Genomic DNA, 16,094 nt, shown 5'->3' with positions numbered 1-16,094 from the left:
ACAAAAACCTTAATTATGCACTGACCTTTCGAAATTATCTTTCCAGCAGTACTGGGTGAAGTGATGCAGTGTATTAGATAGTATATTGTACTTGGTTATTGTCTAGTATAATTTCATAGTTATTAAACTTTAAAGTTGAGAAAATAATTCTAGGACACCCTTTATATTAGTACTAATTTATCAGTTGAAGGTAGTCAGTTAATAACTGTGCATAACTTTGCAGTTAGATAAAACAGATTTTGAGATGCTATATTGTAGCTGTGGTACTGTGCACAAAAAAGAAGAATAATTCAAAGAATGGCCACATATTATGATAACAAAACCATTATTTCAGCAAATCATGTTACCTACTTAGTTTTCAGCACTGTGTAAGAATTCTTTTAATGTGGGCTAAATACATATTCTTCAATATATTTGTATTTCTGTTTCTGAAAAAGTGTTGCAGACTCATTTACATAAAGCTTGTGAGAGGTCTACTACTCATTACTTAAGAGTAGGGTTTGTGGAAATGTGAGATTTTAAATTAAATTGTTGTTAAGTGGTGTACTCCATATTTATTGTGTGTTTTGTATCCTCTCAATAGCTAACACACAGTTTTCCACAGGACAGCAGTACTTTGTTTAGATTTAATGAAGTCAAAGTCAACATGTGCATTGCCTAGGGTTATGAATTAAATGACGACAGTGAGTGAAAGTAGAACATTAAATTAAACACGTTTTTGGTCAGTGCTTGAGTCCAAAGACAAGACCTAAAACAATACAAATTGGGAATAGACAAGCTGTCGGCTGGAGTAGCTCAGGAACTATGTGTAGTAAACAAGTCCTTACTTGACGGCAGTGACTTCAGACTCTAGTTGTGAGCAATGAGGCAGTCATGTACAGAGGTATTAGTGTTGATAACTGACAAGGAGATGGGCCTGGCTGCTCAGTGAAAACTATTTAAGTCGGGTGTGCAGCAGGCTTTATACGTAACAGTGAAAGAATGCTATTGGAAATGTAAAATGTGTGATATAGTTGACTGATAGTTAATATCACACTTAGTAGATACACACAATACTATAGTGCATTCTTCCCCCACTGCATCTGTGAATAGAACGGGGAAAAGCCTTACAACTGTATAATGGAAAGTACTGTGTTATGCATACATTATCGTTCATTATTATTATTATTTATTATTATTATTAATTATTATTATTACACTTGTCATTTATATTTGCATTTTTACCTGTTTATAGCTTGTCAGTGTAATGGCCATAGCACCTGTGCAAATGGAACAAGTCTTTGCAATCAACCTTGTGCCAACCTTACACGTGGTCCCCACTGTGAGCAATGTGTGCATGGCTATTATGGAAATCCAGTTAATGGAGGAAAATGCAGTCGTAAGTAACAATTTGTAGAATGATGTATAGTGATAGCCTTCATATTACTTCAGCACTATAAATTATGTAAAAAATTCAAAACATGTAAATCTGCAGTTAAAATATTCTCTAGGACATGTCTTGTATCCCTGAATCCAGTAGGGTGTGGCTTACCAAACACGCTAGGAATTACTGTTTGACCATGGTAAGTTGTCACTTCATACAGTGTCTGTCAGAAATGGCCTCCCCCTCCACTACACTAGGACTGCCAAGCAAAGAGGAGTGGTGAGAGGAGGGCAATGCCAATTCCTTCTAGCAGTGCTGGCATGAGTACCCATGTTTTACCAAACAAAGTAGTGCAGTGGTTAGCATACTGGACTCACATTTGGGAGGCTGACGATTCAAACCCTTGTCCGACCATCCAGATTCAGGTTTCCCATGATTTCTCTAAATTGCTCCAAGCAAATGCTGGTATGATTCCTTTGAAAGGGCATGACCAATTTCATTGCCCATCCTTGACACAATCAGGACAGGATGGTAAACCAAATCTTCCTTCCTTCCTTCTTTCTTAGTTCCCATGTTTTTTGTTTCTAGAAAAGCAGAGGTGATGCACAAAGAAATATTGACATCACTTGCATACTAAGGAATATCTTCCGATTAGTATAAATTTTCTTCACTTGTGGTACCACCAGTAAAAAGAGTCAACGTCTCATGGCAAAATGGCAAGTAGTGGTAGAGTTTCCACCTAAAAAGGTTTTGTTCCTTTTGTTTGTAGGGGTCAGAGAACACATCGATGATGCATTTGTGGTTTAGCACATAGTATGTAGCTTGAAACACCCTATAATCGTTCTGTCAGATTCAAATAAAATTCATTAGTATTCCATAATTGCTATGTTTTAAACTTTGAAATTGCTTTATTGCGGACTGTGAATTATTAATATGTCATGTCCTCTTTTCTATTGATGCGGTCGGTGATCATTCTGCACCAGATTTTTTGATAATAAATAGCAAGTTAGTGAGCAGAAAATGTAATTCTTGGTGCACTTGGAAGTGACGTAGCTACTGATGGGGGAAACTGCCCATCACACACCCCTCAGATTTAGTGATAAGATGGCTCAGTGGATAGCCTGTCAAAAACTGAACACAGATGAAGCATGAAAAGGGGAAGAAGTTGTAACGAACTGTGAAAAAAGAAGCAAAATTCAAACAGTGAATGGTCCAAGCTCAAGATGTGCAACATCAAGTGAATATGAATAGCCACAGCATTGTGGTTATGTGGTCATAGTGTTGGACTGCAAAGGGGGAGATCAGTGTTCAGATCTCTCTCGTGCCTCATTATAGTTTTCTTCTTTTTTTCCCCACAGAATTATAAACTGTCCATCAGGTCATTGATGTTTCTGTTTGCTGTATTCAAATTTGTGTTTGTGTGTCATGGTTTAACATCCATTTCCAACAGTGTGGTGTAAGGAAGGGATCCCCAACTATACGCACCTGCTATTTGTTCTGCACAAATACCACATGTTATAAGTTTTATGTTCTGTATTGGAAATTTTGACTCTTGATTTTTTTTATTTTATTTTATTTATTCCTTTGTTGTAACACAGTTCACACTCATTTATTTGTTGTTTTCATTTCTCTGAGAGGTGTGTATGGCATTTCGCCTGCTCTCACTAGTCATCACTAAGGTAATATATTCTTACCACATGACTCATATTCTATAACCAATGTATAGTATGACAATTGCTAAGGCTATGGGAGGACAACACAGTAACCAGATGAAAAGTTTTTTGTGTGGGGAGGGGGCGAGAAATGGGCTATGAGGAAGATTTGAACACAGGTCTCACACTTGGAGGTGGTTAGAAAGGAAAGGCAGGTAACTTAGACACTGGGGTGAGAGGGATGAGTTAACTTTGATGCCAGAAGGCCATTAGGAAAGAAAAAAAATAGTTCCAAAAAGACATAGTAACAGCAACAACAACCACCACACACACACACACACACACACACACACACACACACACACACACACACACACCTCTCCCTCTCCCTCTCCCCAGGGGGGGCTCTCCACTCTTTGGGAGATTCGTGCTTGGCTACCACAGGCCCCCAGCCTTTGTAGCATCTTTTCCCTTCCCTACTGCATGACTATCCTCTTGCTATTCCTTTCCCTCCCTTGGGAAACATGTCTGGGGTGTTTTTGCTAGTATGTTCAGCGTTTTTAGTAGCTGACATAAGAACAGTCTCACCTCCATTTTTCATTCCTTTTTTCCTTTCTTCATTCACCTTCTCCTATCCTTCCTCTACTTCGGCATTTTAGGCTCCACTTTTTCTTCTTTCTCCCTATGTGCTCCTGAAGGCCATCCCATATGCCTGACGTGTAACAGGAGACTGCGTAATACATAATTACCAGCCTTAGGTCGACAGGCAGGGTTCGCTTGTACCCCCTGGTACAAGACAGGCCTAGGGATGGGTGATTGCCTGAGCTGCTACTGTTCCAGACTGCAGATTGGTCCCTCTGTCAGTGTTCGGGAGAATGTGACCAGAGGTGTGAAAAATTACCGAAAGCAGGTGGGGGGGGGGGGGGGGTGGCAGCAGCAGCAGCAGCAGTTGGGGGGAGTGTGCCACCAGAGATGCTGGCAATCGTGGAGGATTTTCTCGCAATGAGCCAGTCTTTGCAGTCTATGTCTACCAAACACAAATGGAATGAAGCTCCCAATTCAAAGACCCTCCCAGCTGCACCACGGTTGCTCGTGGTATCACGTACTGAAGATGGTCAGTCCTATGCAACGGTAAGTCTGTTTCTTATTCAGAAAGGTGTTGATGCAATTGCCGGCCCTGTGAAATCCTGTTCTCATTTACACAAGTGCTTGCACCTTTGCTTGTCCACGGCTATCCTGTTCATGTCAAGACCCATAGAACTCTGAATTCTTTTGTGGTGTTATTTACACTAGGCTGCTTGATTGTCAGACCGAGATAGAAATCCAAACCTATCTCTCTGATCAGTGTGTCATTGCCGTCCATCGGGTGATGGAAGAAGATAGATGCATCCTTAGTGCCCACATGCATTCTTTTTCTCACCTTTGATAGAGTGTTGTTTCCATCCAAGATGAAAGCAGAATATGAAGTTATCACAGTCCGACCATACATTCCAAACCTGATGCACTGCTACCAGTATCATCATTTCAACCACACTCAGATGTCTTGTCAACTCCTGGTCAGATGTGTAACCTGTGGTATGGATGTGCATGAGGGCATTGTCCGCCTCCTTCACCCTGCTGTATCAACTGCAATGGCTACCATGCCACCACTTCTCAAGATTGTCCCATGCATCTAGAGGCTGTCCAGGAGATCTTGGTAATGGAAAAATTGCCTTACCCAGTCGCGCGCAAGCTGTTGGCTAGTCGCAAACCCTGCTTCTACCATCTGGCACTACAGTACAGTTCTTGCTACATCTCGCTCCATGAAAAACATGACCATCAGACATGTGACCTGTGGTTGTGAAATTGCCCAATGTCACAGTTCATAACCAATAGATTGTGGTCAGAGTCCACATCTGCCCCTGGAAATGTCTTACAATTTAAAATCTGGTTCCTAAATCTCTGTCTTACCATTATATATAGAGGGAGATCAAGAGATGAATACACTAAGCAGATTCAGAGGGATTTAGGCTGCAGTAGGTACTGGGAGATGAAGAAGCTTGCACAGGATAGAGTAGCATGGATAGCTGCATCAAACCAGTCTCAGGACTGAAGACCACAACAACAACAACAATGGTAGCATCGCCGTCTCCACATCCAGCTGTGCAACAAGCCACTAAATCATCTCCTCCCGGGGCAAAGTCACGTGCTAAACAACCAGCAGGCTGGAAAGACTAGAAGGAATACTCCCGCAAAGACTTGCTATGTCCTTCCAGCCAACAAACATTTGAGTCTTCCTCTGCCTATCGGAAAGGCTCCAAGAAGTCAAACAAAGGTGAGTGGTCTTTCCCTTCACCGACTCGGAGATGCTCTTGGATGGTGTCATCCCATGACGCCCTCAACTGGCTGACCTCCATGTCGCCGGTGCGCACTGCCAACCTGTTTTCTGCCCTAGACTCCGCAGATCAACAGAGGGAGAATGCCATTTCCTGTGTAGATCTCATGGAGCAGGATCTTCCAGCCTTTGTGCCCTGTTGTGGTGAGTCTCTGAAGACCGACACTCAGCAGCTGCCGAGGTGACACCCCTTCATTTTTTCCCTCCTCTGCTTTCCTCGATTATGACTCTCCTTAAGTGGAACATTCGTGGCCTTCAATCAAACAAAGACGATTTACAGCTGCTCTTAGAATCACAGTGTCCACTTGTTCTCTGCCTCTGGGAAACAAAATTACATCCTTAAGACTGCTTTGAGCTCTCATATTTCTTACTGGTCCATTTTGACCTTCCCCAGAGGACAGCATTCTATCTCGTGAGGGAATCATGCTGCTCATATGGGATGACATTCATAGTCAATCTATCTCCCTGACTACCTGCCTTCAAGCCGTTACAGTTGACCTTTTCCTTCCCCCACATGACCTTTTCCCTTTGTAGCGTTTACATTCCTCTGTCATTCAGTGTCACCAGGGCAGACTTCTTCCAGCTTATTGGCCAGCTACCTCACCCCTCTCTGCTGCTCAATTACTTTCATATGCACCATCCCGTTTGGGGTTCTCTTAGAACCTGTCTGAGAGGTGCCCTCTTGGCTGACCTTCTCAATCAACTTGACCTGTACCATAACACAGGAGCACCAATGTTCCTTTTAGACTCCATGCACACCTACTCCCATTTGGACCTATCCTTCTGTACTGCCCAGCTTGCCCATTGTTCGAGTGGTCTATTCTCTCTGACGTGTACTCAAGCGACCCTTTCCAATGTGGCATCCATTTGCTGACTCCTACCCCACCTACATGCACACCCAAATGGCAGCTAATAATGCCAACTGGAGGCTTTACTCCTCACTGGCGACCTTCGATGAACAACATTTCCCCAGTTATGATGACCAGGTAGAATATCTTACAAACTCCATCCTTAATGCCACAGAAAGTTACATTCCTCGCTCTTCCTCTTTACCATGCGTGTCCTGGTCCCTTGGTGGACTGAGCTGTGCCATGATGCAATTTGTGCACGGAGACATGCTCTGTGTTTTTAACCATCATCCTACAATGACAAATTGCAATCATTATAAACAGTTGCTTGCACAGTGTCATTGCATTCTTCAGGATAGCAGACAAGCTAGCTGGGTTTCATTCACTAGTTCTTTTAACAGTTTCACTCCCTCTTCCGTCATGTGAGCCAACCTCAGATGGCTCTCTGGGACCAAGATCCCCTCCCCAATTTCCTTCCTAACAGTAGCAGATGATGTCATAGTGGACCCTGTTGCTCTTTCCAACACCTTGGGCCGCCATTTTGTGGTGGTTTCGAGCTCCTCCCACTATCAGCCAGCCTTCCTTCAACAGGAACGAGCGGAGGAGGCTCGTGTGATACCATTCTCTTCTCAGAATCCTGAGTGCTATAATGCCACCTTTGCTATGAGGGAGCTGGACATGCTCTTCACTTCATCCCAACCCTCCACTCCAGGGCCAGACGATGTCCACAGTCAGATGTTGCAGCACCTTTCTCTGGTGGGCAAGCACTTTCTGCTTCACATAGACAACTGCATCTGGGCAGAGGGCACGTTTCCCAGGCACTGCTGTGAAGACACTGTCACACCCTTACCTAAGCCCGGTAAGGACAAACACCTCTCTTGTAGCTGCCATCCCATTTCTCTCTCTCTCTCTGCTAAGTGTGGCCAGCCATCCTACGCCTCCTTCTTTGATGACTTCTGAGATCATCAGTATGGGTCACATCCCTCTTCTCTGTTACCTCCTGGAGTTCGCTTTCAGCTCTTGCTTTGGCAGCATAACTTCACACTATCTGCAACTTTCCCGGTGCGTGTGGACCCTTCACCACCTTGGCTTCTGTGGCGGCCCGTGCTCAGCTTGGCCTTCATTCACTTTCTAAGAACACTACTCCAGCCTCGTTCTGTTGCCTTCAGTTTCATGACCTTTGCACGGAACATCACAATTTTATCTTTGTGTACACTGATGGCTCTTGGACTGACCATGGTGTCGGGTGTGCCTTTGTTATTGGCGCTGACACTTTTCAGTATAGGCTTTGGGAACACCACTCAGCAGTATCAGGCCACACAGTACGTCCGGTGACCCAGACATTTCAATTGGTCATCTGCTCTGACTCTCTGATTGCCCTTCAGAGCCTGTGTGTGCTGTGCACAGTCCATCCCTTAGTGCAACGGGTCCAGGAAAGCTGCCACTTGCTTACTCTTCATGGAGCCACTGTTATGTTTATGTGGCTTCCTGGTCATTTTGGTCTGACAGGAAACAAGGCCACTGACGCTACTCCCAAACATGCTGTCCTCGTACCTCAGTCCACTAGTTCTTACAATCTTTGTGTTGCCATCTGTCAATAGGTGGTGTCACTTTGGCATCACCACTGGTGCTCCCTTCATGGGAACGAGCTCCGGGTCATTAAAGCCTCTTCCAGTGGCTTGGACAGCCTCCTCTCAGCCCTCTCGCCGTGAGGAGATCATTTTAGCTAGGTCGCGTATTGGGCGCTGTCTTTTTAGCAATCACCATTTGTTAAGTGGTGGTCCACCACCTCCTGCCCTTTTCTTACTCACTTACATTCTCCTTTGTGTTTTCCATCTGAGTTATTGGCCGTTTTAGCAAATGTCGAGCGGGCAGTCAACTGTGTTTTACTTTTTATCTGTTGTAGCACTATGGCGAAGGCCATTTAATTTCTGGTTTAGGACCTCCATTTTTCTATGATGTATTTGAAAGACTTTTCTCCACATCCCTATTTTTAGCTGTCTTCTCGTTTGTCGGTTGGGATTAACATGTAGGCATTTTCAACTCCTCTCTTTGTCTTCATATTCTACAGTTCTGACATGGGTGCTAATGACCCTACTTGTTACTGCGTCCTAAAACAAAACAAAATAATATTAATAATAATAATAATAATAACAAAATAACTTCTTTCATCTTTGTTGCACAGATGTATTGCATTGTGGAATTTATACTGCAATGCGTATTGCCAGATACCGAGTGAGGTGGCGCAGTGGTTAGCACACTGGACTCGCATTCGGGAGGACGACGGTTCAATCCCGTCTCCAGCCATCCTGATTTAGGTTTTCCGTGATTTCCCTAAATCGTTTCAGGCAATTGCTGGGATGGTTCCTTTGAAAGGGCACGGCCGATTTCCTTCCCAATCCTTCCCTCACCCGAGCTTGCGCTCCGTCTCTAATGACCTCGTTGTCGACGGGACGTTAAACACTAACCACCACCGCCTATTGCCACATTTGTTGTGTCAGTGAGCTATAGTTAGCCAAACACATGAAGTTCACCTCTGATTGCATCCTGCGTCTCAAGATGTAAGCAAACAGAGGTTCAGAGTAGTTCAGCAGGAGCTAAAATGCTCAAGGCTAAAGCTGAAGAACCTGATTGAAACTAAGGCGATACTGAAAGTGCTTCAAGAGAACAACTAGGTTTGGTATAACAAATTTTAATATAACAATCAATCATTATGTTTGGGTTCACTTAGTCAACTAACGACTAGGTTAAGAACTTAAAACAAAGAGCGAATACTGTCACCCACATAATACTTTCAGTTGACCCATAACTAAAACTAAGTTAAGCTAGGAACTAACTGCTACTTATATTCAGTAACAACACACAGGCAGATTTAGCGGGGCAGTGCAGCTTTGGAGTTAGCTAGGCAATCCCTGTCTCTCATTACTCACTCTAGACCTAACTATAAACTTACTACCTCTTGGACCACCTGTTCAAGGACTATAACTTCTTTCCTCAACGTCAGATGTGCCCTTTCCAGATCACAAATTGTTCATAGTTAATAAACCACAGAACATCACGTGGTGTCCAGAATCTTTTGTGGAAAGTTCCTGGCTCATATCACGTACCATGTATGGCTTCTGTCATTCACATGTTATTTTATTTGTCAAGTCTGCAATCACAGAAGCGGCGCATTTGTTGATAATAATGTTTGAATTACATATCAACCAAGGTTACTCTGGAGCACTCATTGTCTGCTACAGCCCTTCGGTGGCACAGAAGGGGGATGTTACATATAATACATTGGCAGTAGCTCATTGCCTGTGTTTCTAGCCATTGCCTGCACGGATATTAAATACTGCTTTCCATTATTAATTTTAAAGATGCAAATATATTTCATGTATGTGGCAGTCTCGTATAAAAAAATTTTAAGGGCAGCTTTCATTGGTTCATGGTGATATGCTTTACTGTACAGTGCAGATAATAATTACACACGAATGCCCAAATATATTGCAAGTAACATTGTAAGTACCTGGATAGTGATAGGGAACAAGGAATGCTATGACGATAGAGACTGAAGATAATTTGTGTACACATGTAACCTTTCATTGGATGTACCCATGTTCTATTGTCTGTTACGAATCATAATTTGTAGGAGATTGAGAGATTTGTGTTGGTGCACTATTCAAGACCATATTGTAGAATGTTCTCTTTGGATCTGGATGCCAAAATTTCCCGTGTCTTTCCTTCTTATTCTTGAGCAAACAGCAGATTTTTATATTTATGTAACAATTGTATTTTCTTTTGCAGCCTGTGAATGTAATGATCAGGGCACTGAATGCCATCCAGACACAGGAAAGTGTTTTTGCACAACAAAAGGCATTGTCGGTGACCACTGTGAGCGGTGTGATGCTCAGAATCATTACCTCGGAGATCCCACAAATAAAGGCTCTTGTTTCTGTACGTAGTCAAATTTCCAAAGTATTCTTTTTAATACGATTTAATGTTAAAAAACTAATAACAGCAAGGTGTTTGAAAGATAGTGTGCTATTTTGTGAAGATAATGGTACATTATATAATAAGTATTATAAAAGTAGTCTATTATTTTGCATATTGAATTTTTATATTAGAGATATACAATTTCTAAATTCCAAAGAAGTCCATACTACCACACAGCCTAATTGCAGATGGAAGAGAAATGTCATTTCTTCCACCATTTATGCTCCCTTCTTCTGCAACTGTTGATAAGAAGCCTTTCCTGTAACCCTTGACTATGATTCAGATATATGTAAATGTTCCTGATCATATTTTATGCATAGTAAAATTGCTTCTAAATTTAAATTGTTTGCTTTTGCAGATGAGCTCACAATAGACTATCAGTTCACTTTTAATTTATCAAAGAAGGATGATCGCCATTATACACAGATTAATTTTAGAAATAGTCCACCAAAGTCGGATGTGGATGCTGAATTTAGTATTACTTGTTCAGTTCTAGCGAAGATGAACCTCACCATGAAGACTGGTAAGGCATCACACCATCATATTTCAACATTTTTGTGCAACCAGTCAGTATTATTTTTGCAGCTGCAGTCTCTCCACAATAAGAAGACTCTTCACATTGATGCCACTGGTAAAGAGAAATCTGGCACAAGTTGAATTACATTGGCTGGTATTCTCTTGGTCTCAATTTCTGCCAACTTCAGCTAGAAAGCACACTGTTTTGGTACAACTGCAGTGTCGTGTGATTTCTGTATACAATGTTGTGCCATGCTTTGTGGATAGTATTTATTGGATTTTAAAGTGAGTTAAGATGGTGTCCGTCACAGTGCTTCTCTGCTTTGCATTGTTTGTTACAAATTTCCTTTCTCATATAAGCATAGCACTGGTAGGGTTGGCAGCACTGGGCGAGGAATTTGGTGCTATTTCTCTCTGCACTACTCATCTCTCGTTAGTATTCTATGTACAAGGTGAGACATGCTAATTTCCAATCTTGAAAACTACTTCAGGAAGGTTATTCTTATCATGAACACCCTTTACAAATACTATATGTTTTCTGAGAAGTATCAGAGTGACCCAAATGTTTGGGTTGTATTGTCGCAGAAACAAATTACAATTGTGAATGAATGACATTTGAAGAGCTGATTTTAATGCAGTTATTATTAGTGCTCTCTCAGCATTATGCTATCATAAGGGTTGTAGCAGAAACTTCTCTCGTGTATAATTGCAGATAAATGTTGTACAACAGAAATAGTAAATTAGATGTTAGATTTTTTTCACTCAGGATTACTTATATTTCCCATGTTGTTTCACTGTAGATGTGGTGGTTAAAGATTTTTAAAATAGTATTGTATAATCAGAGGATATTCCATTAGATTGTACTTCATTAAATGAGGTCATCAATCATGTTGTGACAGTACCATTGGTTGTGAATAGCTGCTGCAATGTACGAATCAGCTTCTGCAAACCAAATATGAATGGAAGTAAAAAGAAGTATTAATTTCTTTTGTGATTCTTCAGTTTCTCCCAGTGTATTTCTTGCTTGAACAGTCCACGTGTTCGTCAGCGCATCTGACAATGGCGACACGTTTGATCCCTGAAATATTGTGCCTGTTGGACACTATGGACCAGCAGTACACCCGTGGACTGTTCGAGCATAAATTTCTTTATTAAATCAGTAGTGTGTTACGCAATCCATACCAAGTTTTTATTTTATTTTATTTTTTATTCAGGTCTTTAAAATTTTAGAAACCAATAAAAACTTGCTCAGTTTTGAGCTCAGAAAAAAACTTTTAGTAAAGCAAGTTCCACTTTGTGCTTGAAAGAGGAAGAAAACATTACCTAGAAACGCTGAAGAACTTGTTTCATTTTGCTTTAGCACATAAATTTTCAGAACATCAGCCACTAAAATAGATACGTCTACCATCTCTCTCTCTCTCTCTCTCTCTCTCTCTCTCTCTCTCTCTCTCTCTCACACACACACACATTTGACTAAATCAATCTGAAGAGTAATAATTTGCATCTTGTAGAAGGTGTTTTATATGTGCTAGAATGACTATCTGAATGTGCATTGAACACCATGTGGGAACATTTTTTTTTACAGTTAGAGTGAAGAGACTGTATGAGTGTGTAAAAGAAGAAAGTAGAAGTCTGCATTACTGTTAAGTGTTTGATGTTACAGAACTAGAAAGAGATAAATAATGCAATTGTGTGCATTTACGGAAAGATATAGGTTTTAAATAATTCCGCTTTTCATCCTGAGATAAAGTGAGGAGTGTGGTGGTGGTGGTCGTGGTGGTGGCGGCGGCGGCGATGGAGTAGGATTACTTTTGAATGTATGTTGGACATGACGTGTGAAGTGTTGGCTCATCTGAGTATATTATGTTTAGATTAAAAGTGCTGTTTGCAGTTACCTTTCAATTCTGAACTGATGCCTCTTGGTTTAATGTTCAGATTAAAAGTGTAGTTTTTCTTATCGAGGACTACTTCTGTATTGCAACTACAGTATATCAGTGCTAGAAATCTTAAAACTTTTTTTGAATGTTAGCATTGTACCAGTTAATACAAAGTACATTGTGTTAAATCCGATTATACTACTACTTCAGATACAGTGAGATAACAATACTTAATAATGTATGTTCATACAAGAGCAATAACATTGCATGCATTACATATAACAATGATAAGAGACAGTTAAGTTCCTATGAGACAGACAGAATCCAATTTCTTTTCTTCCATGGTAGGTCTTTCATTGACATGGAAGGCACTGTTCTATGGCGTGCTTCACTTCTCTGAGCCGTGACATGGCTATATAGTGTAAGTGCCCCATCAGCAGGTACCACAATGCGTAGCAAAACCTGTGATCACCATCATGCCTTGAAGAGTCACCTGTAGTAGATTACATGCACAAATAATAATAATAAAGTTCCAATCAGTTTGTGGGTCTAAACTGATTAACCAATAAAAAATTTTTCACTGTGGCAGTCATGATGGAGAGGCTGTATTTACATTGTGTAATGCATCACTATACCAAAGAGAGATGTTACATCATGCATGGTACTATAGTTTAAGAACAAGTACTTAATTTATAAGTACAGGAATTTATATAAAGGCCCATTTTGTCAAGAATGGAATATATAATCAGTTGTGGCCTTGTAATAGGAACCATCCTGGCATTTGCCTGGAGTAATTTAAGGAAACCGTAGAAAACCTTAATCAGACTGGCTGGATAGGGATGGAGCTTCCATCCTCATGAATATGAGGTCAGTTTGTTTAAGGCAGCATAACCTCATTCAGTTTATCACTAGGGTAAAATACTGTTTTGTTTATACATTCAAACAAAAAAGTAATTTCATAATTTTAAAAGCTACACTGCCATTTATTTCTCACCAGCAGTCATTGCCTGGACTATCACAATAATCTCTAGTCTTCAAGAGGAAACAATGAAAAACAGCCAGATCAGTTGCAGTAGTAAAAAGGTTTATTAAAACCTCTTGACACAGGTTTTGACATTGTTAAAAATGTCTTCTTCAGAAGGATCTGTGACTAATACTGGTTACATAATGTTGTGGAGTTACATTAAAATGTAGCCATAAGGCACAAAAAAAGAAAAATTCACACCTATAATAATAAATCACAACATATCATAATGTAGCTCCACAATGTTATCTAACCATTGTCATTTATTGATCCTTCTAAGAGAAGTTTTAATAAATCTTTGTACAATTGCAACTGTTAGGCTGTTTTGTCACCTTTATCATGCGAAGACTGCTTTCTACATTTGCTGCCTGCAGCCATGTTCAAGATCAAATTTTGGTATCCATTTTGTCTACCATAGCTTCCCATTTCGTTTCATATGAAATTCAACCACAACGGAGGGGTATCTGTTGAGAGGCCAGACAAACGTGTGGTTCCTGAAGAGGGGCAGCAGCCTTTTCAGTAGTTGTAGGGGCAACAGTCTGGATGATTGACTGATCTGGCCTTACAACACTAAACAAAACGGCCTTGCTGTGCTGGTACTGCGAACAGCTGAAAGCAAGGGGAAACTACAGCCGTAATTTTTCCCGAGGGCATGCAGCTTTACTGTATGGTTAAATGATGATGCCGTCCTCGTGGGTAAAATATTCCGGAGGTAAAATAGTCCCCCATTCGGATCTCTGAGCGGGGACTACTCAAGAGGACGTCGTTATCAGGAGAAAGAAAACTGGCGTTCTACGGATCGGAGTGTGGAATGTCAGATTCCTTAATCGGACAGGTAGGTTAGAAAATTTAAAAAGGGAAATGGATAGGTTGAAGTTAGATTTAGTGGGAATTAGTGAAGTTCGGTGGCAGGAGGAACAAGACATTTGGTCAGGTGAATACAGGGTTATAGATACAAAATCAAATAGGGGTAATGCACGAGTGAGTTTAATAATGAATAAAAAAATAGGAGTGCGGGTAAGCTATTACCAACAGCATAGTGAACGCATTATTATGGCCAAGATAGACACGGAGCCCATGCTTACTACACTAGTACAAGTTTATATGCCAACTAGCTCTGCAGATGATGAAGAAAGTGATGAAATGCATGATGAGATAAATGAAATTATTCAGGTAGTGAAGGGAGACGAAAATTTAATAGTCATGGGTGACTGGAATTCGAGTGTAGGAAAAGGGAGAGAAGGAAACATAGTGGGTGAATATGGATTGGGGGAGAGAAATGAAAGAGGAAGCCCTCTGGTAGAATTTTGCACAGAGCATAACTTAATCATAGCTAACAGCTGGTTCAGGAATCATAAAAGAAGGTTGTATACATGGAAGAAGCCTGGAGATACTGACAGGTATCAGATAGATTATGTAATGGTAAGACAGAGATTTAGGAACCAGGTTTTAAATTGTAAATTGTAAATTTCCAGGGGCAGATGTGGACTCTGACCACAATCTATTGCTTATGAACTGTAGATTAAAACTGATATGAACCATAGATTAAAACTGAAGAAACTGCAAAAAGGTGGGAATTTAAGGAGATGGGACCTGGATAAACTGACTAAACCAGAGGTTGTACAGAGTTTCAGGGAGAAGGGAAAAATTGACAGGAATGGGGGAAAGAAATACAGTAGAAGAAGAATGGGTAGCTCTGAGGGATGAAGTAGTGAAGGCAGCAGAGGATCAAGTAGGTAAAAAGACCATGGCTAGTAGAAACCCTTGGGTAACAGAAGAAATATTGAATTTAATTGATGAAAGGAGAAAATATAAAAACACAGTAAATGAAGCAGGCAAAAGGGAATACAAACATCTCAAAAATGAGATCGACAGGAAGTGCAAAATGGCTAAGCAGGGATGGCTAGAGGACAAATGTAAGGATGTAGAGCCTTATCTCACTGGGGGGTAAGATAGACACTGCGTACAGGAAAATTAAAGAGACCTTTGGAGAAAAGAGAGCCACTTGTATGAATATCAAGAGCTCAGATGGAAACCCAGTTCTAAGCAAAGAAGGGAAAGCAGAAAGGTGGAAGGAGTATATAGAGGGTCTATACAAGGGCGATGTACTTGAGGACAATATTATGGAAATGGAAGAGGATGTAGATGAAGATGAAATAGGAGATACGATACTGTGTGAAGAGTTTGACAGAGCACTGAAAGACCTGAGTCGAAACAAGGCCCCGGGAGTAGACAACATTCCATTGGAACTACTGACGGCCTTGGGAGAGCCAGTCCTGACAAAACTCTACCATCTGGTGAGCAAGATGAATGAGACAGGCGAAGTACCCTCAGACTTCAAGAAGAATATAATAATTCCAATCCCAAAGAAAGCAGGTGTTGACAGATGTGAAAATTACCGAACTACCAGTTTAATAAGTCACAGCTGCAAAATACTAACGCGAATTCTTTTCAGACGAATG

At 41.0% G+C, this 16,094-nt stretch overlaps 1 protein-coding gene across 1 annotated transcript in view; it reads left to right on the top strand.

Annotated features, from left to right (window-relative positions):
* The window catches only part of LOC124606897 (attractin), a 289,667-nt gene that overhangs the window by 178,893 nt on the left and 94,680 nt on the right, over positions 1-16,094 (top strand). Inside the window, exons 16-18 of the mRNA XM_047138997.1 lie at positions 1,235-1,378; positions 10,027-10,176; positions 10,574-10,738. Of these exons, the coding sequence (XP_046994953.1) occupies positions 1,235-1,378; positions 10,027-10,176; positions 10,574-10,738 (459 nt within the window). The remainder of the gene's footprint in view (positions 1-1,234; positions 1,379-10,026; positions 10,177-10,573; positions 10,739-16,094) is intronic.

The sequence above is a fragment of the Schistocerca americana genome, chromosome 3, assembly GCF_021461395.2.
Source record: "Schistocerca americana isolate TAMUIC-IGC-003095 chromosome 3, iqSchAmer2.1, whole genome shotgun sequence".
Taxonomy (NCBI): domain Eukaryota; kingdom Metazoa; phylum Arthropoda; class Insecta; order Orthoptera; family Acrididae; genus Schistocerca; species Schistocerca americana.
Note: the sequence above shows the minus strand (reverse complement) of the source record. Positions and strands in the feature narration are given on the sequence as shown.